At 45.9% G+C, this 26,967-nt stretch overlaps 1 protein-coding gene across 25 annotated transcripts; it reads right to left on the reverse strand.

The window, feature by feature from the left end:
- Positions 1–797: 797 nt before the first annotated feature.
- Positions 798–26,202, reverse strand: PFKFB2 (6-phosphofructo-2-kinase/fructose-2,6-biphosphatase 2). 25 transcript variants are annotated; one of them, XM_067032837.1, is made up of 17 exons: positions 26,040–26,202; positions 24,732–24,839; positions 18,702–18,827; positions 18,089–18,185; positions 17,594–17,660; positions 17,387–17,461; positions 16,963–17,019; positions 15,944–16,068; positions 13,953–14,160; positions 13,194–13,340; positions 12,329–12,433; positions 11,445–11,574; positions 10,608–10,670; positions 10,462–10,497; positions 10,287–10,351; positions 9,476–9,667; positions 798–2,887 (listed from the first exon to the last, which is right to left on the reverse strand). In XM_067032837.1, the coding sequence occupies exons 2-17, from the start codon at positions 24,817–24,819 to the stop codon at positions 2,825–2,827; spliced, it is 1,644 nt and encodes a 547-aa protein (XP_066888938.1). In that variant the 5' UTR covers positions 24,820–24,839; positions 26,040–26,202; the 3' UTR covers positions 798–2,824. The 25 variants fall into 25 exon arrangements, with proteins under 25 accessions (XP_066888938.1, XP_066888935.1, XP_066888942.1 ...); XM_067032834.1 differs by lacking the exon at positions 26,040–26,202 and adding an exon at positions 25,930–26,017; XM_067032841.1 differs by lacking the exon at positions 26,040–26,202 and adding an exon at positions 25,882–25,996 and having other exon boundaries at positions 9,488–9,667.
- Between the last annotated feature and the right edge of the window lie 765 nt (positions 26,203–26,967).

The following is a 26,967-nucleotide window of genomic DNA, read 5'->3' on the forward strand; positions in this document are numbered from 1 at the left end:
TATAAAACAGGGAGAATGATCAAAGACACTCCCAGCCTTCTTCAAACAGTGGCTTGATTGCTGAATAAGAGAAAACTTAACGAAAGGGCTTGGAGAGTTTTCCAAGGAAATCACACCCTTGACACCCTCGTTATTATTACTCCTCCAGATACATTACTAAAGCTCATACATTTAGCACTTTCTCTCAATTTCAAACTGGGAGAATTCCTAAGTCATTTTCATGCTATCAGAGCCCTTGTGCTTACAGAATTTATAATTGTTTTACTGCTACTATGAACGTTTCATTTCATCTCCATTGCTAACCATCCTAGCCTGTTCCAAGTTCCTTATTCATAAATATTTGCATAACTATTATCTAAAAATGGTTTTGGTCAAGGTCATTTATAAGGGGAAGGCATTCCCTCCCAGAAGGGAGGGATGGGTTAAAGACTTGCTGTTAAGTGTTTCCTTTCTAATAATAAACTCTAGAAAGAGGACAGACTTGTGTTTTAGTCATTGCATGGCAACCAATAGGTGATCATTAAATATTCATTAAATAAATTAATAAAGCTCTAGAATGTTGATAATGCATGGCAGCAATGATCCCACTAATATCATTTTGAAATGCCAATGGAACTTGATAAAGGCAGAAGTCACCAGTTAAAACCACCAGTTGGAAATATATACACAATCTAATAATTTGAGAATCATTTTAAAGAAGCTAGCTTCAAATACATTTTGCATGATGTTACTATTGTGTATGTATAATGTACCAAATATTACCTTCTTTTGTGTGTGATTTTAAAAATTAGCTGCACTTTTTAATTAAAAATAACTTTTATTATATTTCTTATTACAAAAGCAATACATATTATTCACAAATTTTAGCATGATCTTATTTATCCAGGAGGTAAACTTTTCCCCAGAGAAATGTATCTCTTGGTTTATACTTATAATAAAAATCAATGAAAAAAAAAGTGTTCAAAAGAAATCCACTGTGCCTTCACATAGTTATTATCCTTTTACAGAAGACGATACCTACATTCTGAAATTTTAATTTAAGGTAATACTATGGACTTTAAACTTAAATACTCAAAATACCTAAATTTCTACCAAAAAGAACCTGACAACACAAATTACCTTACATTCTGATTAAATACATGCAGATATTAATATGGGGACTTAAAAATACCTTACATGGATGAATAAATAACTAAATAAAAACATTTATCAGATCATCAAAAGACATTGTATTTAGATGCAGAAAGAAACCCGCATCACAAGAACAAAATCATTACAGTACAACATGCTATGAGCAGCTAGATGAAAATACCTGCTACAGAGCAGGGTCAGGAGACTTTCTGAAGGCAGCTTTGTGCACTTAAGATAAGCTCCTAGTTGGTTGCTGAACTGCCAGCAGCCCAGTGCATCACATCTTAGGTAACAGGGTCCTGTATCATCCACAGTATAAAAGAACCATTTGGGAAAATTGCATTGCACTAGTCTTCTTGTTACTCACCCTCTTGACCAGCAAGTGGGCAGCTGAATGAAAAGGGGGAAAAAAATTTAAAAAGCTAATAACTTACTATTCTTTAAAAAAAAAAGGATTTTGCTTGTAAGATATAGTATCCTTGGGAGCTTCCATGCCTTCCTTCAGGAGCAGTGACATATTAAAATCGCATCTGCAGGGACATATTTGTCCATTTGACAATCACTGATCTAAGGAATAATTACCTGGTTTATCCTTAAGGGAAACCACATGATTAATTGCATTGAGGGCTTCGTTCCCCCCCATCCCATTCCCCCAAGGTTCTACATGAGAGACCAGGAGACCACAATAGTGACAATTAGCTAAGAGGAAGGGATTAGAAGACCAGATGCTCTTGAAGTCATAACCACAGCTTTCTTAGAGACGGTATCACAGTAGCAGCCCCACAGAAGGGCATGTCTCCCTGCACCTGTTCTGAAACCAAAAGAACTCCCTGGGAGAGTTGATTCCCAAGGAAACTTCTTTTACTTCTTCATGTGATCCAAATGGCACCCTACTTTTCTCTCCAGCCCTCATTTCCAACCACCAGAGAGGATGACGTCAGCCCTCTTTAGCTTTGAGAGGCACACAGTATCAGGTAGAAAATACAGTAGCTACAAAAGAGAACTCAGAAGAAGGGTACATATTTTGTGGAGTCTTGTAGTCAGATCCTGCCCTCAAGGGGCCTGAAACAAGAACAACTTCTCTAAACAAAAAGGTTGCTACTGATGCTGCTCTTCTGTCACAGCAGAAGAGACGTTTTAGGAACTGAATTTCTCAGATACCCTCCATTCACCTGGTGAATTTGTCTCGTTTCCAATGTGACAAAAAAGTGACCGCAAACCTATGTATATCGTACCCTAGCCTGCGCACTCGTAGTGGATGTAGAGACCAGCTCTTACAGCACAGAACTGGTTTGCTGGAGTTCAGCCCTCTCACTTGGAAACAATTAAATCTGAAGAGGTACATTTGCACATCAGGCAAGGAAAGCCAGCTTGGGACACAGTCACAGGTCAGATGTTAAATGCCAAAATGGAACAGGATTGACCAACTTGGGCCAAACCTAGCAAAGAGATGATCAAAATGAAATTGGTTCAGGCTGTGAAATGTTTTGAGGCACAGGGAAGTCGAGTTTTTCAGTGTAACTGATAATTCCCATTAGGCATGAGGGGAAGAAATGTGGTGCAGCTTTTTCAGGGCTCATTTGGGTGGCCCCGAATGTCCAATCCCCACTGAACTTCCTGTTCAAGCCCCTTTGGAGCTGACATGCCAAGTTTTTCAGTAGGCCGGAGAGGTCTGGCCTCAGCCTTCACATCATCAGGAGAGCAATGGGGGGGAGGCCGGAGAGGAGAGCCTATGCACAGCCAGCGAGGTCTCCGCCTAGGAGCCAGAGAGGAAGAGAAATAAAGCCATTACACCGCCGCCAAATGACTAATGGAGGAAGTTGAGCAGAACCCTCACCCACCCCTCCAGTGCTCCCCGCGGCTCACGTCCCCACATCCGCACACGTGCGCGAACACATTGGTGGGCTAGCACACGCCCCTCTACCCTCGGGAGTCAGACAAACTCTAACGGCCTAGTCCTGAGCTTCTTTCCCTGAGGAACCGAACTTGTGACCATGTTGGACCAAGCACTCCTTTCAGACCTGGAGCTAAGCTACATATCCAAGACAGGAGGCGGAAGCAGTAGGGAGCCCCGTGGTAAAAGGAGAGTATTTAGGCTACATCAGCCAAAAGACCAGGCCAAAAGAATGATACTGCGGGCAGGGGCTACTTGGCTTCTGAGGAGGGCCCCTACTACTGCAGTTAGCCCAGCCCAGCCTAAAATCAGTCATCAGAGCAGAAGTCAACTTCCTCCCATAAACTGGGATCCAACATTTGACCTTGTGAGAAATTCTTCCCCGGAGAACAGTGTTTCTCAAATGTTAAATGTGCATCTGAATTGCCTCATGATCCAGTCAAAATGAATATTCTGATTCAGCAGGCCTGGGATGGGGCCCAAGAGCCTGCATGTCTAATGAGCTCCTGTCCTTGTTAAGGTAACAAGGAATAAATAAGGCATGAGAATAGTGACACAATCCCACCTGTTTTTCCTATCCCAGAAGCAGTTAAATGCCATTTTACCCCACCAGCAGTAATCTCTTTAAAAACAGGAAGGTAATATTTTAGAAGGAAGAGTCCACTAAATTCTAAAAGATCGCCAAAGGTTTGTTTTTTTTTTTTTTTTCCCACAACAAGTAATGAGTTCCATGTTGCTAGTGCGGGTCAGAGCACAGTGTGGTCAAAGGTAATTTTTTCTTAGTTCTTGCAGAGGCGCCAAGAAGTACACACGACTAAGTTCAGGTGCCTTTTATAATGTCCTTCCCATCTTCCCCAGAAGGTGGTGCAAGAGAGCCACGCCTCCACCAAGGACTCCAGTCACTCTGTGGACTGGCTTTTGCTGGTCTGAGGCCCAACTGCCAAGCAGCCTGAGGCAAAGTTTTGGGGGTGGGGGAGTGGTGGAGAACACAGCCCAAAATACAAAACAAAAAACCCAGAAGCCTTCTGATAGATTCAAGTTACTCAACAATTTTATTTACCCATTCTACACACACACACACAAAAACACATTTCAAATACAGTTATACACCTTATGTGGATCTGAGCGCCATATTTTGACGTCAATGTCACCAGATTAAATTAGAATGCTGCTAAGGATTAACATTCCTTCTTTCAACACAGCTGTGCCTAGGAAACATGCAGGATAGCTCTATTGCTTCGGTTCCCAACTCAGTCCATTCCATTTAACCCAGTGGTGCTCAGCCCACTCCCAATCCCTCCAAAGGGCACAGCTGGTGACAAGTCCTTTGCTTTTGCCACAGCAAAACTATCACCATATCAGAATGAATTGATTTTGTTACTTCAACACAAGAAAAAAAAAATGTACACAAGCAATTCAGATACAAAAAACACTGAGTAGCTAAAAATTGGTCATGGATCCCCAGTGAAAGCCTTACTGAAAAGAATACTTTTGCCAAAATTTCCTTTGCATTTTTATAGATTATATTATAATTAAGAGGCAAATGGGTAGCGGACTAAAAACAGCAGCATTATCCGATGGAATGATACAGCCCATACATAGCAGGGAAGCTGAGGACACAGAAAGTTCAGAAAGTGAAGTCCTGCCCAGAAATGGGGGAATGGATAGGATGACTTCAAGTAGAGGTAACAGTGTCAGGCTCTGAGCAGTCATTTCCTTAGCTGAGATTACAAAATAACTTACAAGTGATGTTCAACCTTCATTTTCTACAAAATGATTAGAATTTGGCTGCTACTCTAAAAGAAATATCTATGAAAAATCATAGTGTATAGAACTTCCCCCTAAAGAAAACATGTGGAGTGGTTACTTCCTTTCTTTGTAGGACATGTACAATAGACAGAGAATTATAGTAACATGCATAAAGTGTCAACTGGTACAATTAGAAAACAGTCAGACTTGTCAGCTTACAGATCTTAGTAGAGCCTGTTGGTTAGTCAGCATAGGGACCCTACCAGAATCAGTCAGGCAACACGCGGACCCTACCACAGTCTGTCAGGCAGTCAGCATACAGATACTTCTAGATACAGTGTTCTGGACATGATGAGTCTAAATTAAATTCCTGGACATACTTCTGATATCTGTGTCACCTCGATCAGAAGTCAGAGATCAATCCTGCCAATGTTGCAACCTGATTCAATTGTGAATCAAATTAAAATTAAAATATTTAATTCCAATAAAATTATTTAATTCAAATTAAAATATTTTAAAACACAAGTCAAAATGTATACCAGAAAACCTACATAAAGTTATCAAATTTCTGGAAAACAAACACAACATGGCCTCTGGGCTTAACAAAGACAATGGAATGTGCATAAGACTATACAACCCAGATAGTTTCCTCAATTATTAGGCACTTACTCCCCTTGTCCTTTGGTTCCCCCAAGCATCAGTGAGTTTCTCTGGTACTCAGATCTTCTACTCAGATACACCATAAGATGGATTTATTTCCAAACAGCTGTATCATGTTTCTTCAAAATGCCAGCGTCTCTGAAGATCAAATGTGGGTTGCAAAGAGGAACACCCAGATCCTCACAGGAAACACTCAACCGTTCAGTCTAGGATACAAATATCTTGTACTACTAACCCTAACTTCCTGTGAGTTAGTTGGCGGGCGGGGGATGGATAAAAAAAACACAAAAAAACAAAAACCAAAGATAAGGATATGGGGCAGACCCTTGGCACAATGCGTGTTTTTAACAGATTTTCTTATTCTACTTTCCAACTGAATGCAAAACAATCTCCTTACCAAAACAAAAGCAAAAACAATACAGATAATAAATAAGAGCTAAATTCCAATTTAAGGATTAAGATATAGGAAAAGAAGCTAGTTGTCTAAATCTGCTTTAGATTCCTCTTCATATCTGTCACAGAATTCCTCATTTAGTTTTAAAGCAGGAAAAAGATAATCAGTGATAATCAAAGATAATACAGTGATTTTTTTCCTTTCCTATTTCTCCCATAACACAGCTGAAAGCCTCAGCAAAAGGTACTCTGGAGTTCATCCTTTCTTACTAGCATTTGTAATAAACATGTAATCAGAGTAACGTGTATATACTACCGACACACACTCAAATAAGAAGGGGAAAGGAGGACAGGAAAGAAAAGATAGGGGACAGGACTTCTCTAAAATGTAGAATAAGAGCTCTCCTCTATTCTAAGCTCTCCTGGCTTCTTTCTGCTGAAACTTCTCTGGAGGGATCTTGCTCTAAAAACCAAACAATGCTGAAATCCTTGCTGTTGTCAAGGTCTAATTTCTCATGTCCAATCTGAGAATAGTAAGACCACCTCACTCCTCTTCTTGGGGAAGCAAACTGACACATGGGGAGAATGGCAATATACCAGCAGGCTGAGAGCCCAAATGAACATCCCAGTGCCTTGTGTCTAATGCAGGGGCTTATAACAAGGTCATACGATGCTATTTTGTTAGAGAAGTCTCTTCTCGCTAGGAGTACATACAGCCCAAAGCCAAATCTTGGATCAAAATGCTCCTTTCTCATGCATTAGTTCTGAATCATCCTCACCTCACAGCAAGAGAAAAGACTGAATGCCCATTTGGGCTAAAGATGCCACCAGCCAAGCAAAGCTAGACAAGACAACCTTGTAAAAGGGCCACACACACCTCCTACACCACATCACTCGGGGGCACATTCCCAGCCCCCAACCCTTTTAGTCTCATACATGTAGGACAAGAGAAAAGTCTGAAGGAATCTCTACTCAACTTCGACATCCACATTTTACAGACTCAACGTGCTGCTCTTTCACAAATGTTCATTTATTATAAATTATATGCTCTTTCTCTAAAATACCTTTTTTCAGGGCAAGGACCTTCCTGCTACTTCGGTGTCTCCTTCTCCCACCACCATTCCACCCAACCCAAAGCCCCACAAACATGGACACTAGGTACACATTATATAATGGCTAAACAGGAATAGGAAGCTACCTTATGTCTGGAAGGCAATTTAGAGCAGAATCTAGGCACGTGGCCTTTGAAATTGGCTGTGACGTCCTACTCAGGATGTAGGAATAAAAGGACTCAAGGTCACAAGCCAGCTGCCTGTGATGATAACCTTTATCATCCCACAAGTTTTATCTCAGTGCCTCTCTCCAGGGTGCTTAAAATTCTCAGCTATTATCATAGGACATTTATATGACATAGTGATTTGTTCCACATCACCCTGCAATGTGTTAAAGCCGGAACAGGTTGCTGCCTGAAGTAACAAAGAGGGGGTAACTTCATTCAATACTGTGATCTGCTCATACATCTAACTCCAGGGAACTGTCCTTTCAAAACCATGAAGAATTCAGAATTCCCAGGTTGACGCTTGGTCCAAGGAACTACTGTTTCTCCACCCAACAACATAAAATTGAGTTCTAACCTGGAGTATGATTCAGAATCATCAGAGAAGCTATTTAAACACATGCATGCCCAGACCCTAATCCCAGAGACTGACTCAGAATTAAGCCTAGAGTGGACACAGGCAAGTGCGTATTTCAAAAGTTCTATAGGGGATTCTAATGAAGACTCCTAGATGAGAAGCACAACAAAAGGTCTCCTATTACCAAACAAAAACATCACTGGCAAATAGCTAAGTCGCTCTCACTGGTCACTTCTAAGAGACAGATTGATAACTTTAAGGTGAGGAGTCCTCTCTCTCTTTTAAAAATCTCATGATGGGCTTCCCTGGTGGCGCAGTGGTTGAGAATCCGCCTGCCTACGCAGGGGTCATGGGTTCGTGCCCCGGTCCGGGAAGATCCCACATGCCGCGGAGCGGCTGGGCCCGTGAACCATGGCCGCTGAGCCAGTGCGTCCGGAGCCTGTGCTCCGCAACGGGAGAGGCCACAGCAGTGAGAGGCCCACGTACCGCAAAAAAAAAAAATCTCATGAGAACTCTAGACTTGCCTCTCAGAAAAATGCACATACGTATGTTCATATACTTTGTATACAAAATTGGGGGAGGTATGCTATATTGGGCCACCAAGGGGCTAAGAATCCCTACTCTAAACATTTCCTATTTAACCTTGCAGAAAAAATAAAATGACACAAGTAAATGTGTAAACAGTCAAGAGCTAGACCCCACAGGATTCTAAGACTACTCTGGACATCAAGATGATATAAATTAATACCCTAGTGAGGGAGATTTAATTTATCACCAGGCTTTCCCAATTATCTGGGGAAAAAAATTGCTCACGCAAAAAATTTTTTGACTTAAAAAGGAGAAGGTGTTGAGAATTACTAGAATGTGTTGAGAATTACTAGAATGTGTTGAAAATTACTGGTTCACTAGCAGCTCTAGTGAACTCTTCTCTGCCTTTCCCTTGAGCAATTCAAACCTCAGTGGTGACTCCTGAATCTAACTCTGTCCTTCTGAACAGTCCCGGAGGTCACTGGCTTTGGCAGGAAAGTTCCAGTAGTTGGCAAAGAAGCCAGGAGCCACTGGAAAAAATGTATGACACTCCTCCAAGAGCCCTGTAAGAGCTAGAGGCCAGCCTACTCTCCTAAACCTTATCCCTCTGCAGCCCAGAGACCTCACACCTCTGCAGCCCAGAGACCTATGTCTGAAAAATACAAACCAAAATATTTCACACAGACTGGAAGCCAGCTTCCCCCAGGGTACTGAAGACTTTAGGACTGTTTCTCATGAAAGGAGGCAAGAACTCTCATCCTATGTCTACCTGCAGGCTCCAGAGCATCTGTGGATGTTCTGTAGCCTGGGCTGACCCTTGTAGGACCTGGCTTGAGAGGAAGGGAGAAGGGAAAAGAAAGGCTCCCCCCGTCCAGATCCATCTAGGTTCACTGCAGAGAACATCAATGGAGGCCAGACTTCTCTCCCACCCACTGCCCCTTCCCTCCTAGACAGACACACAACCATGCCATGCATCACACTGGGCAATCCAAAGGGGACATGAGAGGGGGGAAGAAAGCAGTTAGGTCAGGACTGTGAGTAAAGCACACCTGGAAGAGACAAAGGTGGAAGGGAAATGGGCTTCTGTGTCCCCCTCCACCCTGCCCCCACTTTACCAACATAAGGACATTAGTGAGTTTAGACACTGTGGATGCACAAGAACCACAGCATGCTCAGCCTCAGCCCCAGCTCTGCCAATCACCTCGGGAGAGTGGACCCCTTTTCCTCCTCCCCCAGACCCCCCCCAACTGAGGACCTGTCCTAAAACACCCAACTCGCCAGCTTGCCCCTGGGCGGGGCGATGTCTCACACCGTACACTAGCTAAGGTTGGTCTGGAAACACATGACCTCACATTCTCTGCTAAGATCCATGGTGTGGGGCTTGGGGCGGGTAGGGGGAGGCGGAAGTTGGAAGTTAAATGACTCCTTGGTGATTAGTGACAAGGGCAGGAGGCCAGGACGGGAGGGAGACACACGGTTACACCACCGGAATGCTGACTTGGGTCTTCGGCTGGTCGGCCCCTTCTTGCATGTCCAGGGCACGGAGAGGGCTGAGGGGCTTGGGGGGCCGGCTCCCAACACTGTAATTTCTTGGACGCCTTACTGTATTCGAACTGGACAGAGGTGTAAAGCTGTTCCTTCTCATCCTTACAGGGGTTTGGTTCTTGGGGAAGTTGTTCTAATTGGAAACGAGGGACACCACACAAATGAAAGCCAAGCCAAAAGCTCACTCATAAACCACAGCAGCCTCCTCCACTCCTGCTCCTCTGCAGACGGGGTCTCTCCTAAGACATGGGCCACAGCCTGGTCCCCCAGCCCCGGGATCCCGACTAAAGGTTGTAGGAGTAGAAGCTCCTTGAGCACCATACTTCAAAGCAGGAAAGAGGCTCAAAGAAAAGAAGGGGGTTATTTAAGATCACACACAGATTACCAGGACAGACCTAGGAACAAACCTATACCTCCTGACCCCACCTTACAGACACCTCTGGATCCTGCTTTCTAAAGGGAGCGCTTTCTGGGGGGGAATTTTGCATTTCACTTCTGCCAAACACTTTCCATAGTTCATTGGATTTCCAAGAGCCAATCTGCAAGGTTAAGACTCAGGAAAGAGATACTGATTTTTAAAAATAGTAATTCCAACATCTCTTCTTTTTGGAAGTAAGCAAACTACATGGGACATGAGTTCTGGATCGGTTTTCCTTTTTGTGTACATAAAAGAAACCCAGTCTCTCGATGTCAAAGGTTCAAAGACTCGAAGTGGTGGGGAACCAGCATGTCATCCGTGGGAAAATACTTACAGTTGGCTTGTCACGGTGAGTGTTCACAGCCTCCACGTTGAGTTTAATTGCTTCCACTTTGCAACCTGAGAAAACAGAGGAAAGTGGAGAGGGCTTCAGGAGAAAAGCTCACAGAAAAATTCCTTAGTTCAGTATGGTAATAAAAGAACATATATATTCCCAAATACATACATACATCCCTTTAAAAATGGAAGGCACTGATGGAACTTCCCTGGTAGATACAGGTGAGGAAGTTGAACTTCTAGGCAAACTTCAGAGAAAATTCAAAAATCCTGACCTTCCTCTACCCCCACCTCCTGCCCAGCTCCTAGGCTCAGTTACCGTAGGCCACAGGAGTAAGTTTGAAGATGGTATGGAGAGGGCACCTCAGGTACGGTAGCTCATCTGAAAGCAGAAAGACCAGGTGGAGGAAGTCTCAGTATTATGAAGCAAGGTCAAGTTAGTGGAAGAGAGCATCTAAGGCCCTCCTGAGTTTTCTTTACCCTGACCTGGAGTTAGACATCTCCTCCTCTAAACCCCCAGACAATTATCGACATAGCCTCCAAGGAAGCCACCCAAGCTACTGAGTGGTTAAGAAAGGGAAAAAAAAGCCCACTTTAGATCCTTCCCTGCAGGGAAAACGAGAGGAAGTGCCGCAGCCAGGGTCCCACAGAAGGGAAGACTGGTGCACCGTGGGTGCACCAAAGGTCAACCTGCAGGCTTCCCAGCAGCTCAGGTGGATCAGGAAGGGAAGGGAGGGGAGTATCAGAGAAGACAGCAGCACCTCCTTATTGCTCTCCCCAGAAACCGTCTACCCTGAATCCAAAGGATGAAGATGCTTCTAAGATAACACCCTCTTAGTAGCCCAAGTAACAAGCCGGGAATGTTCAACCACTTTTCTAATGCTGCCAGAAGTGTTAGAGCAGTGCTGCCCCCTTTAGCCAGGCAGGACCAAGAGCTAAAGCAGCAGCTGCTCTCCACTGGGGGTTTTTGCACCAGCAGAGTAAACTCAGCAAGTAGTTGGACCAGTTGGCTGCTGGGAGCCCCACACTGCTGCCTGAAGAATGTACTCTGATCTGAGTGGAAGAGTGGAAGGTCTCGTTGCCAGGGATCCTGGTGCCACCCCAAGTCCAGCCCCCTCCCTGTGGATGTGTCCCCGGCCCTGCCCTCCAATGGCACCTGCACCCTTGTCCAAGAAGTAGGCCAGGAGGCAGCGCATGACAGCCTGGTGGGAGATGACGAGGACATTGCCCTGACGCTCCAGCTCCATGATGACAGGCTCCAGCCGCTGCACCAGGTCCTGGTACGACTGTGGGGAAGTGGGGTGGGCTGGTAGGAGGCGCAAGCTGGCAGCCAAGTCGGTGGCTGGGTCCAGAGTTAAGAGGCCGCTTCTCCTTTCTCCCCAGCTGGCTTTCGTCCTGGAGGTTTGGCGCCTTCGTGTCGCCTGCTAACCACCCCCAGCCCTGGTATCTCTTGAGAATATTCAGACTTTTCAAGAGCAATGTTCAGACCGAGAAAATTGCAGGTCAAGAAGAGAAATTCTGAATGCAGCCTGTGGGGTTCTTTTTCTCTCGACAGAATAGGCAAGAGTGCAAGGCAACAAAGGCTCCTAGGGATTTCCTAGACCCTTGTTGTTTTATTTACCTTTGCCTCACACCCCTAGACTATGAAGCCACTTGGACCGCAAGCAGCCTTAAACACCACAGATGAGAGGAAAATCATTCATATCTCATATATTTACTTGGGGCCTATACCTGCTTGGGTGGGGGTGGAATAAAAAAAAAAAAGAAGTTAAAAAGATCATTTTGATTCTAAAATATACTCAGCAACAGAGGCTATCTGGTGACCCTTTCTCTGGAGATCTTAACAAATCAATGAGGCATTGGACTGCCAACTGCCAGAGCTGAATTAAACACAGCAGGCCCCAAAGGTAGGAAGAGAAACTAAATGATGCCTTAAGTACCCTTTCTCGGTCCCCAAACTCACATTCAATCCTTCCCCCAAATTAAAGCTAAGCCCCTAGCAAAGGGTGGGGCAGTTACCCCTCGTGAGGGAAATCTCACCTCCCCTCCAGGATATCGATACAGATATTTCTCTTCATCTCGAAGCGCAAACTCGTCTGGGTACTGCTCCTTAATCTCCGCATAAGTCATCTCCTCGCACACGCCCTGCAGGAGCCACACGGCTGGAAGAGGCGAACTGGACCCACACAGCCCCCCAAATGAAAAGGTGGCCGTGAAGAATACTAGTTATTAGTGCCAGGCACTGGGCTGGCTCCCTTCATGCACTGCAACGGACCGACTAGCAGGGTGAGGGCCACTGGGGGAGGAGGCTGCCTCCCTAGCTTAAGCTGCCGCTTTCTCCTACCGCTGTGGGGAACTCAGAGGTCAAGAAAAGTCAGCAGGATAAAAGGAACAGGAAGCAGGGAAGGAAGGGAAACTGAAGGCACTAGGGAATTCTTGTAGAAGGCATAAAAGGGTACAGAGGAAGGAAAGAAAAAGAAATGCCTACTTTTGTGCTCAAGGACACAGAAAGCCAAGAACAAATTGGAAAGGACTTTTCCAGAATAGCTGACCAGGTGGCCTAAGCAGAAATTAAAGAAGTGAGTTGTCAGCTATTTCTTTTTCCTAGGAGGAAAATATATGAAGGATCCAGATGGAGCTTCACTCTCTCCAGGTGCCAGGGGCTAGGTCAAAAATTGGTTCAGGTCCCATCATTGGCACAGGTGTGTCAAGCAGGCAGGAAGCCCTGATTGGGGGTGCACTGTTCCCACTTATTCCCTAAACTGGCCATAGATTCAGCTTCCTCAAAGACGCTACTTGGTGGTTCTAGTTTTCTAGATGAACGGCCCACATGGTGACTTCTGAGAGTTCCTGCCTGAATAGGAGACCCTTACCAGCTTTTTAGCCATCAGAGCTTCCTACTCACAGCATCAATCTCATTCAGAATCTTCCACTGCTCATAGGTCACCCCCAGAGATTCAGCGGTCTGGATAGTCCTCTTCAGCTGACTTGTCCACACTTTGAGGTCTGCTATCTCCTGTTCCTCCAGAAACTTCCTTAGAGCCTGGGCAAACTGAGGTGTGAAATAAAAATTTTAAAAGAAAACACACACACAGGGAATTCCCTGGCGGTCAGTGGTTAGGCCTCCACGCCTCCACTGCAGGGGACGCGGGTTCGATCCCTGGTCAGGGGAACTAAGATCCTGCAAGCCGCGCATGGCACAGCCAAAAAAAAAGAAAGAATGAAAGGAAATACAGACACACACACACACACACACACACACACACACACACACACACACACACACAGGACTGTTAACTCAGCCTAAAAAGGATAATGTGCATGACCCCAGTCAGACTCTGAAAGGTGCTACATAGTTGTAATAAACCCAAGAGGAAATGAACTTTAACCAGAGCACCCTGTACCGTGCTGAACATACAAGTTGAGCCCAATAAATATGTGATGGCTGAATGAACACAGCAGAAATGGTTCCAAGTTACGCACCCTTCAATACAGAGCTAGAATCAGTGAACAAGAAAACGTCTCTTCACTTGCTTGACTATCTGAAACCACAGCCTAAACCCCAATAGGATTCAGTAAGAAGTAAGGGGATCAAAGAGATGACATCCACCATGCCCTTCTAACTCTAAGCCCGGGAAATCCAGCCTTCTGGCTAACTACTCACCTGTTTTCCCCGCACCGAGAGGCCTGAGTCACCCCCAATCTTTCCCAAGAGATTGAACTCGCTCTCTCCGTGCCGGCAAAGGTAAATGGTGCGAGGATGGACATGGATATTCATGAGGTAGTAGACGATCTTGCTCTGGATGTAGTCCTGGACTTTGTTCACTAGAAATCGCTGGCCGACGTTTATCACCTTGATGAAAGAAAGATCCCTGGGACAGAGCAGGAAAAAAAAAAAAAAAAAAAATCCCCTGGGTATGAAAATCTGAGGATAACAGGAGGAGGGGAAAGGATCTGTATAGTTACTTGCAGGCTCCCAGCAGCTCTCCTGCCTCCTGCCACACCCTGACCAGATATAAGGAACCAAATGGAAAGAGATGGATTGCTCCTCAGAACCAAGATGCAGCAAACTTTCCTGAACTTCTCGTCAGGCAGTACCATTTCCTCAGTGCCTACACTGTGCCAGGCACTGTAGCTTAAGTTAGATAAACAGAATTCAGGCTTCCCCTCAGGGGCTAGATTAGATGACCTGAAGATTTTGCTAACCCTGAAATTTGTTGAGTCGCACAGCACCCACCTGAGGCGGTCAAGATGGAGTCAGAGTATGGCATCCGCCAGCGGGGAGGGGCGAGGAGGGGGGGTGCAGAACCATAGACAGAGATCTCTGTGCATTCCCCCCCACCTACATAAATCAAGTTTCTCTCAAAGGCACTCACTTAGACTGTTTGCTTTGTGGCCATCGTGGAATTGTTCTCACTATAAAAATAATAAGTGTTTATTCCAAAAACAATTTTTTAAGAAAGAATGATGTAAATAAAAATTACCCATAGCCCTACCACCAGAGGTAACATCTATACATACACACACACACGCACACACACATTCTTCTAGAATATTTTTCTATGTAGGACTTTGGGCTAACTGAGGAATGTACTATTATGCCATATCCAGGGCAATGGCTTTCAACTTCTGTATTAAGAAACACCTCCAAACACTAACGTTGTGGGCAACATACTTGAAGGAACTGAAAGACTCGAAAGATGAAGCAGACCACTGAAGCAAGCTAACAGTGGCTATGCACACTGTCTTGCCATTTGCTTGGCTTCAGGGCTGTATTCTTATCTGATTAGAGCTGTACTGACTGCATGCTTTTTCAAAGGCCATCTTCTCACGGGTCTCCCTGTGCACACGTCATTCTTCAACACGGACTTGGCATCTTGCTACGGCTCTTTTCGTTCACACACATCAAGTTAACCTGTGTTCTATGCCACGCTGCTGATAGGCACTGCCGTAGTAAGTAATATCTAAAAAACCACTTAAATATATAGATTTATATATGTATACACATGTACACTATATTGTTTCATGCAAAATAAATTTACATATTATGTTATTTTACATATGAATATATGGAATATATATTCATATGTATTACTATATATTTTTATACATGTACATATATATGTATATATACACACCTATACACACACACAATAAACTTTAAAAATTGATCAAAAACTGATGACACACCTCTAAGAGGTGTCCTACAACACCCTAACTCAAAACTACTGATCTAGAGCAGTGGTTCTCAACAGGGGGTGATTTTGCTTCCCAGGGGACATTTGGCAAAGTCTGGAAACCTTTTTGGTTGTCACAGCTTGGGAGTGCTACTGGTATCTAGTGGGCACAGGTCAGGGATGCTGCTAAAGACAGCCCCACAGCACAGAATTATCCAGTTCAAAATGTCAGTCATGCTAAGGTTGAGAAATCACGCTCTAGAGGATAGACCAGAAGAACTCAGGATAAAAAACACTCCAGTATTCAGGTATAAGATCCAATCTGCCTAGAGGCCACAAATCCATACCTTGTTTCCCTGGAATGATGTAAACAGAGGTCTGGATTGTCAGAGGGAAGTCTAGGGACAAGGGGAGAAAGGCTCTTTTCTCAAATGACACCCCTGCCTCGGGCCCTTCAAACCTTGGCCTTAAACCTTACTTGTCATAGTTGTCTGGGTCAAGGGGTTGATAGGTGACTTTGTAGCACTCAATTCTCTTTAGGAAGTCCTCCATCACATTCTCCCTGTTCCTTTCAGGGTAGTCAGGGCTCGACACCTTTACCTCCTGGAATCACAGGGAGAGCAGGACCTAGTCAGAGGTCTGCCTTTAACAGCCCTCCTGCCAACAGCCACTGCTAAATAAAGAAAAGGAAGGCCAAAGAAGTGGCCTTTCACTGGAGCATTAGCAATCCCCATTCACTGAGCACCCCCTCCCTGTCCTGTGACCCTGGCAACCAAGAAGGGAAAGACAACTGAGGAGTCATGTGCCTGCCCTTGGCTGAAGGACAGAGGCAGTCACGCAGCTGAAGCAGTTCTTGGGCCCCAATCCTTTTATGTACCTTCCTGGGAAAACAGAATGGGATTCAATTTCTCCCCAAGGGCAATTAGAATAGGGTGCTTGATCTGATACACAGCTGACTCGGACCAGACACCTCTTCAGCAAGTTCCCACACTTCTGGGAGAGCACCACCATGACACAGTGCATGGATATCCACTCAGCACAGCCCAGCACAACCATCAAATGGGCACTGGCATAAGCTGTGACCACACACAGCATGAGGTGTCCAGTGCATAGAATGCTGACCTCAATATTAGACAATTGGTGGGCAGATGACCTTCCTATAAGGTGGCCCTGACAGATAATAGTCTGACCTTTTCTAAGAACATACCTAGGTCTCAACATCTAGCTAACACCCAGAACACAGGACCAGGGCTACTACAGTTTAAGTTTGGTCTCTGTTCAACAGCTAATTCTTAACCTTCTTCCTCAAAGCCTCTTTCTTTTCCCAACGGAAGAGTGTGGAAGTACAAAACGGTGTTCTGGCAGATCAAAAAGATCACCCTGTGTTGTTAAACATGTCTATTTCTCTCTTTCATTACTGGGTTGACTCCCCACTCCACCCCCACCAACACACACACAAGGCATAAAGAGGTAGTGGTGTGAGGGGATGTCACCTACCAGGATGTTGGCAGCAATGACATCAGGATCATCGCAGACGGATTCCACAAAGAACACCTGGCCAGGGAGAGAAGGCAGTGATCAATGAGTCAGTAACGGCCAGGCTGTTAATTAAGAGCACACGCTCATATCTGCTCCACCGCAGCCGCCATATCCCCTGGGATTTTCTTTCATGAAAGTGGCCTTCAAGGCCTCTTCATTTAAAAATAGCTCTTACCACATCCCCAGGGCCTCATACATACAGGCTAAGGAGCTGAGAAAGGACCTGAAAGAAAACACTCAAGGACTGGCAGTGACTCACCAAGAGGAGAGAATCAGATGTCCACTCCTGTCCTCACGCACCAGAGTCAAACAGATCTGCATGTCCCTCCTAACTCCCCACCTCCACTCACCCCTCCTCCTCCAGCTTGGAGGCAGATTCTACCTTGAAGGAATTCTCCTCAGCAAAGTTCAAAATCAAGGCTCTCCTCTCTCGAGTGGTATTGGTAGCATCAAACACCTGGGAAGAGAGACCACAAGACAGATGAACGGGGACCGAGAAATGAAATCCCACCAAGGCGGACCCAAGGTGGGGTGGTGCAGCCAGGCTGCTGAAAAGGGGGAGACGGGGGAGGAGGCAGGTGAGGCTTACCGCAATCTGCCCACTGTCCTCCGTGAGATACGCCTTCACATCCTCCAGCGCCACCAGAGCACACTGTCTGCCAAGAGAGCAGAGGAATCAGCCAGAGGACTGGGCCGGGGCCAAGCTTGGGCACAGCCAGAGACATGAACAGCCGGGGTGCCACAGGGATCACACCCCTTCCTGTTCAGTTTCCCCAATGATCAAAAATTTTCCCTAAGTAGACCTTTCAACTTGCCCGTTGAGATTTTTCTACCATCCTATATCTTTCCTCTTCCCCTGTCCCATGCACGTGTCTTACCCCTCTGGAGGCTTAGCTTACAAGCACACACGCAACTTTCTGAGCCCTGTTCTACCCACCCAAGCCCACGGTGAGCTGCCCAGCAGACAACTTCTACTTAAAATCCCCAAGAGATAATTTACTGAAAGGGAAACCAAGCCCCATCACATCCAGTCTCATGACGGCCAAGAAAGAGCTGGCCTGGCAGTCAGGCCTAGAAGACTCACTTGCGTATCTTCATGGCCTCCTCGTTGTCATGCCGGAAGAAGTCATAGGACTTATAGGACTTGACCGCTTGACGCCGATACACCCCAAGATTAAACACTGCAGAAGACACCCATACCCTTCAGCAGTGAAACAATACGATGTCCCAAAGGGTACTTCTTGGTCTAATGTCAGAGTGGCCAAGGGGATGAAAAAAGCACCATGGTATGTTGGAAACAACACCAGATTAAGAATCAGGTTAAGTTCAAGTTCTGACTTACTAGAATTTGGACAAGTCTTAAATTGTCTGGCTTTCAATTTCCTCAGCCATTTTGGCTATTCCACATGGATACTGCTAGATAATGTAGATGTAAGGACTTTGGAAATGTAAAGCTCTATACTCATTTAATTCATAATACTCTTATCAAAGGCTTTGCCCCCAAACTAGGTTAATTCAGCCAGGCCAGGAGGAACAAGTGTATGGACAGGGAATAAATCCAGTAAACCAGGAAGCAACCACTATCGCTGCCAGGAGAACACTGTAACCTTGATGCCAGGGAGAATAAGTCTCCCAGAGGCCTATGAGGCCCAGGAACTGATCACTTCCTTTCCTAAGGAATGCATGGTTGCACCTACCTTTGGTGGGCACCCCAATCCAGTTAAGGTAGCGTGTGAGTTTCTTGGACACGTAGGTTTTGCCCCGGGCTGGTAAGCCAATCATAACAATGAGGGTCGGGGAGTTGGTCATGTAGGATGCCCACGCTAGAGGGAAATGGAACAGAACAAAACTAAATGAAGAGGGGTCAAGTAAGGTTTGTGCATGGGGCTGGGACTTCATGGTCAGAATCTGGTTTGGTCCTCATACACCTCAATGAGGCCAGTGTCCAGGAGGACTGGAAAGGCAAACCGAGGAGATACCGGGTAAACCTTCCTAAAAGACAGTCAAAGGGTCATGTAGACTTCCAGAAAGTGCCCAAACTAAGACATGTCTTACCCACTTGGCCAAGGTCTTCACAGAGGTGCACAAGATGGAAAGAGAAAAAAAAAGTGGCCAGGATTAGAAAGACAGTAACTATAGCATCTTCCTTAGCATGAGAATATCTAGTAACACGGGAGTGATATAGCCGTGAAGGAAAGTCTTGGGCCTGGAGAGTCTACCAGTGCAGCACTGAGCCAGCTCCTATAACAGATCCAACAGAGTTTCTATCCTGAGGATCCCGTCTATCCCTTCAGAACCACAGGCAAGAGTTTGTGCAGGAAAAAAGAGCCTGGCCTTAACCCGTTTGGGTCTTGGTGCTCAGGCCACGAGTTTAAGCCAGAACTTCTAAACCATTTAGACCGTGTCAACGCCTACCTGACACAGGTTCGGACTAGACCTCAGGAAGCTTCGTGGTAAAGCTGGCCTACAAGGGCATCACAGCCAGCCTGCTTCAAGGGCCCAAGTAAATGCAAGACAGTTTAAAAGCAGGAATAGCCATTGGCCCGCCCTTCTTTAGAAAACAATTGATTTCAGGAAAGCTCATTTACAGAGACAGGTCTCACTGGGCAGCTGGGGGCAAACTAGATGCTCAGAGGCCAGGCGACTTGCCTAAGGACACACAATGAGTCAAAGGAAGGGCTGGCCCTAGAATCCTGATCTTGTGCTGCCTTGGCAGCTTTTCTCCATAAAAAGAGCCTCTGATTCCTCATCAGTTTGCTCACAGGGGCTGGCTCCTCCCTGTCCATCCCACCACGGAGGAGTGGTGGGAGAGTGCACTGCAAGCTGCCAGCCACGATCCTGGGGCCCAGACCCCAACTGAGGTCATCTGGGAGGGCTCAAATGGGAAAGGAGCGAGGCCCTGTGTGCAGATGCGGAAGAACCACTTTTGCCTTCGTCTTCCCAGCACGGCTTTCCAGAAGGTGTCCCACAAGTAGTTGCAGCTCTTCTTCCCTGGGACAAGGTGACCCTGTCAGACTAAGAAACAATTCAGCAAAACTGGGGTACTTGGATGGGAATGTCATCCTTTATTTTTTGAGAAGGGAACGTAAAAAGATCTCAGTAGAGAAGTGGGCAGAGGGGTGTGGGTAGAGAACAGACCTCGGAAGGAAGAGAGTTTCCTAAGGGTGTCTGGGCAAGAAGTACCCAGAAGCCAAACAGGGCCCTGGCGGTGAGGGAGGGGTGGATGCCCAGACTTGGGGTCAGAGGGGTTGGCTTTTAGTCCTTTACCTACTATGCACACAGAAAATTCCCGGGCCTGAGCAGGAGCCCCTCCAAGGTAGGCAACGAGCAACAGAAGTGATTTTCATCTCTGTCCAAACGGGGAGCACAAAGACAAGCAAACGCCATGCTGCAGCCTCGGCTGATGTTAATGCCTGATCTCTGACCCCTAACAGACAGATCAGCTGCCTCAGGTTTCAAGAGTAAAATCCTCCTGAGTCTTCACTTTCTCACTGCACTCTTCTCAGTCACCATGGCTTGGCTCATTACCTGCACTTCTAGTACTGCTTGGTCCACACCTTCCAGCCCATTAGGCACTTCTCCCAAAGGTCCTGTTATCCTCCCTGAAGCTGAAAATGAACTGATACTTGGGAGACGCTCTGAGGCCGACCAGGGAACCAGCTGCTCCATGTTTACCAAACTGGACAGAGAGTTCTAAGAACAAAAGAAAACACAAGCCACCAAGGACTCCCCACGGTGGCCCCCAGCACCATACCTCCCACCTCTGCCCATAACACACCCACACACACCTGCTGCAACCAGGGCTGCTCAATTTCCGAAGGACAAAACCAAACCACACTTCCTATCTCCAACTGCCACGTGGGCAAAACTAGGTACATTCTGTCCTGCCTGTTAAAAAACAAAGCCATCACCACCTTAATCTGAACAGTAGACACTTTATGCTGATTAATTTTGGAGACAATGTAACTTAGCTCTTGACAAAGAATAGAAAAGCTGTTTCAATCCTGAAATTCTCTTCTACCTTCTTTACACAAGGTTGAACTCACTTTCTCAATCCTAAACTTATTTTCCCTTCATGAACACACTTCGAGGAAATGAAGGTGTGATAACTTCCCTCCCGTGGACAGGAAACCTCAAGCCCAGAAAAGGGAAGAGCTTGGCCCACAGTCCCTCAATAGAAAGTCAAGGTCAGGGCTCTGACCAGACTCCTGGTTTCATGACTGCCCAATCAGTCCTAGTAACCAGCTCTTGTCAGCACCTGACAAAGGGAGCCATGTGGCCAGCATAACTCTGCTCTCTAATCTAAACCTGAAGGGTGGTCTAGAAGGCCAATGGCTCCGGGCCTTCTCATGACCAAGTCATCTTCCACTTTTTGTACTAAACAGCCCCAATATTTTGAAATATGCCGCCCTTTAAAGTGTGCTTCATTAGTAATATCTTCTTTTCATTCATCAGAAGTCATAAAACTGCCAATTATGTCCTGCCATTTGACTGATAAGCATAACGTATCGAAGTTCTGCAGCCAAACGCTAAGAAAGTTAATGTTTTAGTTAACCGTCGAAGCTATAGTTTAATGCGCAATTTCTATCACGCGCTTTGAACTATTAAAAACAGCTAACAATATACAACTTTTGAGGGATGCTGATCAATATTTCAAAGGTGTCTACTTTTCCTCCTATTATTTCTGTAGGGAAAGCTGCTAGCACAAACAGGGAAAGGTGTATATGCAAGGATGCTCACTACAGCATTGTTTGTGATGGTGGAAAATTGGAAACAATGTAAATGTCCATCAGGGAGAGGCTGGCATATCCACACAAGGCAATACCATGCAGAATGAAGTAAATTTGAACTTATCGACATGAAAAAAATGTCCAGAATATAGTTTTAAAAAAGTGGGGGGGCTTCTTTGGTGGCGCAGGGGTTGAAAGTCTGCCTGCCAGTGCAGGGGACACAGGTTCGTGCCCCGGTCTGGGAAGATCCCACATGCCGCGGAGTGGCTGGGCCCGTGAGCCATGGCTACTGAGCCTGAGCGTCCGGAGCCTATGCTCCACAACGGGAGAGGCCAAAGCAGTGAGAGGCCTGCGTACGGCAAAAAAAAAAAAAAAAAAAAAAAAAAAAAAGTGGTGGGGGGGATGGTAGAACAAAATATGTACAGTGTGGACCTATTTCCATTAATAGGATACACCAGAATAAGCTTTTGGAAAGAATCAAACGTAACAGGGACAGGAGAAATGGTGAGATTTTCTTGCTTTTTACTTTCTTTCTGTATTATGTGAATTTTTCATGAACATGTATTGCTTTTATAATTAGGAGAAGGTTCATACAGGGACTTGTCTGTTCCAGACCTATTCAAAATATCAAAGAATAAAAGAAACAAAGACGGAAAAGCATGTAGACATTCCCTGCTACCCCTAATTCCTGCTTTCACTGAGCCCTGAAACCAGTTGCCTGAGCACCTTAAGGGCACCTCAGCCAGCACCACCCCCCCTTCTCCCCCATCCCTGGAGCAGCTGAAATTCTAGTACTGCTCCTTTGGAGGTTCTGGCTCCCTAAAGACATTCTTTTGCCCTCCAGTTCAGGCACTTCCCAGAGTCAAAGTCAGCCAACAACAGGTATAATTAACAGCAATGGGATAACGGATACGCTATTAATAAAGCAACTGCTGGGTGGGTGTTCCCACACAGCAGCCCAAGAAGCCTGTTCCAAGATACAGGCAAATAACTGAGAGAAGGGAAATAAACTAACACATACTCTCATAGACTGTCACAGTCCCACAGTCCAACCACAAAAGGAGAAGAGAGGGGGGTAAATGAATGACAGTGGCTTCAGGATAACCCAGACACCACCAGTGGGGGAGAAGAGGGTAGAACTTGGAAAGGGGAGATCAGGAATTAGAGTCTAGAGGAAGGAAAGAGACCTGGGATTACTGCTTCCTTGACTAACCAAAAGCCCTCAAGGCAAAAAAAAAAAAAAAAATGCAAAAAAAGGAAGGCAGGAGAGTCCCATGGCGAAGAAAACAGAACTAGAGGACTGACACTGAGCATTGCGCAGGGTCAGAGACTCCCGCAGTTATCAACTCCCCCTGACCCCCAAACAACACCACCTGTTCTCTGCTCTTGTTGGGCTCAAGTGTCCTAGTAGCACGAGGGAACCTCTCTTTGAAGTGTGCATTCCATACCCCCAAATCTGGGTTACCATATTGTCAAACAAGAGGAGAAAACATTTTTTACTGAAAATATAATTCTTCACAGGGCTCTTGTAAAAAGTGAGCTCCCAGCACAGCATTTAGACTATAATTCAATCTATATATAATGTTTCAGGAACAAACACAACATGCAAATAGTCACCAGTGAAAAATAACACTTTAGCCACATGCCCAGTACTCTTCTAGGAGCTGTCCTGTATTTACTCATTCAATCCTCACATCACTCTGGGAAGAGATACCATCAGTATCCCCATTTTATCAAAAAGTAAACTGGGGCATGGGGCAGAAAAGCAAGTTGGTTAAAAGCACACAGTTAGGAAGTAGTAAAACCAAGATTTGAACCCAGGCAGTCTGACTCCAGAGGCTGCACTCAAACGTCATGCTATACTAGTTCTCTTCCACAGGGTGTTTGCCCTCAGTACCTGGCTTCCTGCCCTGGCAGAGAAAGAAGACCCTAATCATAGAGGTACACCAACCCCAGTATCACACCCAAACAACCTGCCTCTGCTGCAGCCCAAACCCCAACAAGCCTCATCAGTGCTAGGTGAAAAGAGATTATCATCATTAATCACGAGACTGACAAGGGCATGACATCAAGGTTTAGACTCTGGGGAAAGCTTGAAACATGAGATGATTCCAGGTCTCATGCTGGTTGGCTGTTTCCACCTGCTGATATAAATAACCACTGAAGTGAGAAAAACTGACTGATAGGGTTCCAGAGGAACCTGGAAGCAGGGACAAGAGTTAGCTTTCCTAGAGGTTCCCCCAAACATCTGGGGACCAACTGCTCAGGACCTTTTGGCCTGGGCTCTCCAGTCTTGCAGTCTATAAGGATGCTTAGGCATGCAGTTGCATCGGGACAGGAAACAACACTTCATCTCTCTGCAAACCCACCTGCTGTCTCTGTCTAAAAGATGGGCATGGAAATGCTCCTGTGAAACCCATCCCCAGAGCAATGAACCTGCAGGCAAAATAGTTTGCAGAGTGTAAAGACTAAACCTGTGAGAAAGTAAGGTGCCCAAGACATGGCGAGAAGTGAAATATCAGGGCCGATTCCCCTTAGGCCTGTAGAAATAAGCTATTGGTTCTTACCTGCAATTTCTGCTGTGAGCAGCACCCTCACAAAACTTAGCCCAAGAGACAAAGGGAAACTGTTAACAGTATCAACCCCAAGGAATTCCTGCACCCTGCCACTCATCCTTACTCACTGCGTGTACAATAATACTGGCTCTAACTTTCAGCATCAATCAACTGTGCAGATACCCCCAGGGTGGGGGAGATAGAGATTCAGTTAAAGAAAGCAGGAGGAAAATGCCGGGCTACACCAGCAGTCTAGCCCCAAGGACAGACATTTCACTGAGTCTACTTGTTTCAGAAACGAATCCCCGGTAGACTTTGTTTTAAATTCCCATGCCGAAGAACTATTTCTCACTCCCACCAAGCAGCGAAGTCTAGAATTACAACAATATTCTCAAGATAAAATCCTAGGAGACAGCAGCCCCTCCTCTTTCCCAACACTCACAACATTTCTTCTCTGACATTCGGAGATTTGTTTTGGTTTCATAGTTGTTGTTGTTCTGTTCTGAGGAAGGGGCAGAATTCCCAGACATGGCAGCTCTTCAGGGGACGTCTGGAAGGGAAAAAGGGGATGTAAGGAAGGGAAGGAGGGAAATATCCCTTAAAACACTCGAAAGACGATCAGTGAGGTATAAGTGAAAGAACCCTGGGCCAAGGGTCAAGTCCAGCCCTCCTTCCAGTTAATAGCTACATGCCCTAGGGTAAGTCATGAATGTCCCTAGCCCTCTGTTTCCTTATCTGTGAAGAGTTGCACCAGAACCCTGATCTATAATGCTGACTTAGGAGTTTACACTCACATGAATTATCTCCCTCAATCCTTCCAATAATCCCATAATAAAACAGATTTTGCTACCATTATTACTTCTCCCCATTTTACAGATTGAAAAACTGACGTTTATCAAACTAAGTGGCTTATCCAAGTTCCTTCCTGACCTCAGATTCCAATTTAAGAATCTGGGGAGAGTAGTGGCAGCAGCTGGGGGTGGGATGGGTTGCGAATAGATCAAGTTCATTATCATAAAGTAATTGCAGTCCAATGGTAGAATTCACTTCCGAAAAAAAAAGTAAGTGGGAAAATCTCAAACATGTTCCCTGAAGGAAAAAATGTAGCTGGGCCCGGGGACAGCCCTAGCACGTCACTACTTCTCCTCTGGTGTTTTTACTCTCAAGTCCTTGTCCGCACCCTCTCCCCATCTATCTCCTAGGAAGCAGTCTATGGAAGAACCACTGGGGAGCAAAGAGGTGGTAAATAACTTCTCCAAGGTCACTTTCAGAATAAGAGGTAAGTCCTGACTCGAACGGGGGTGGGAGAGCCCCGAGTTCACTGCGCAAACCCAGACAAGGGAATCGTCAGGAAGGAGAGTCCTACTACTTTAAAGACCTTGCACTGTTATTCCACTGACCACACAAATCCTCTAACTCACACTTCAGCTGCGGCTCTGGGTCCCTAAACGTCCGCACTCCGGGCACTGCCCGGGGGCCCGCACTTCCCCGAAACAGCTAGGCTTCATCTTCCCGCACCTCATCAGGGTGCACGCAGCACCCCTTCTCTCGCCCGCCTAACCCCTTCAAGGTGCTGTACAGCCGTTACTCACCCTAGGATCCCTCCTAAGATCCCTCCGGGCTGTGGCCCCAGCACCTACCCGGTATCGCGACAGCCGGGAGCCGACACGGTGGCCGGGGTCCGGCACACCAGTCTCCGGCGAATCACGTGTCCCTGCCTGGCTCCGCCCACTCTCCCGTTGGCCCTCACCTGGAGAGAATCGTCCACCAATAGAGCGCCCGCAAGCTCCAGGGGGCGGGGCTCAAATCGGAATCACCGTCGCTAGCTCCTGAAGAAGGTTGGAACTGTGAAGGAGAAAAATCACAAGCTCGCAAGTTTACCAGCACTGTGTAGGTTGGTTACATCGTTGCTTGGCAACTAATAGGGCTGGGGGCGGGGTTAATAAAAAGCACGACTTTTATCATACTCTCGCGAGAATGAACTAGTAGACGTCTTGAAAGGGTGTGACTTTCTGGTAGCTGGAAAAAATTTTGCGGAGATTAACGCTCTCCTCCCTGAATCCCAGCGGGACCTCGTTAGATCCATGAATTGGAAAGTAAGCTATAGAAGAGGCTTTGCTAGAGTAAACTACCAAAGTACTTAAGCTGATTACATCTTAGGGTGTTTGCATATTCCCTTAGGTCAGACACCGTAAACTAAGAAAATCAACTACTCTCATCGCTGAACCAGGGGCTTCCCTGGACCCATGCACATGCTCCAGTGGACTTACCACCTTATTTATTCTCCCGCTTACCGCCCACGCTGTAACGTCTGTTATGGCCATCTTGAAGAACAAAAGAGGAAAATTGCTCCAGGAGAAAACTGGGTCATGAAAGTTTTGAAAAGATGCATAGTTTCCATATAACTTATTCAGAGGCAGATTTTTACAGTGGAGGTGAATTTGCATATTTCAAGTGAACTTTTCACAGTTTCCCCCAGGCCCATTTGATGCTTGATTGTGGTGTACCCCCTCTACGCAGGGTAGGCTTTGCTGCTCTGGATCCAGGAAAAAAAAAAGAAAAACTACATATTTCTTGGAAGAGAGGTAAATTCAGAGATGTTTTTATTCCTCTTTCACCTGGGGATTAAATTCATCCTTCAAAACAGCTCAAATCTTACCTCCTCTTTGAAGCTTTTT

Source organism: Kogia breviceps, chromosome 1, assembly GCF_026419965.1.
Source record: "Kogia breviceps isolate mKogBre1 chromosome 1, mKogBre1 haplotype 1, whole genome shotgun sequence".
In the NCBI taxonomy this organism is placed as follows: domain Eukaryota; kingdom Metazoa; phylum Chordata; class Mammalia; order Artiodactyla; family Physeteridae; genus Kogia; species Kogia breviceps.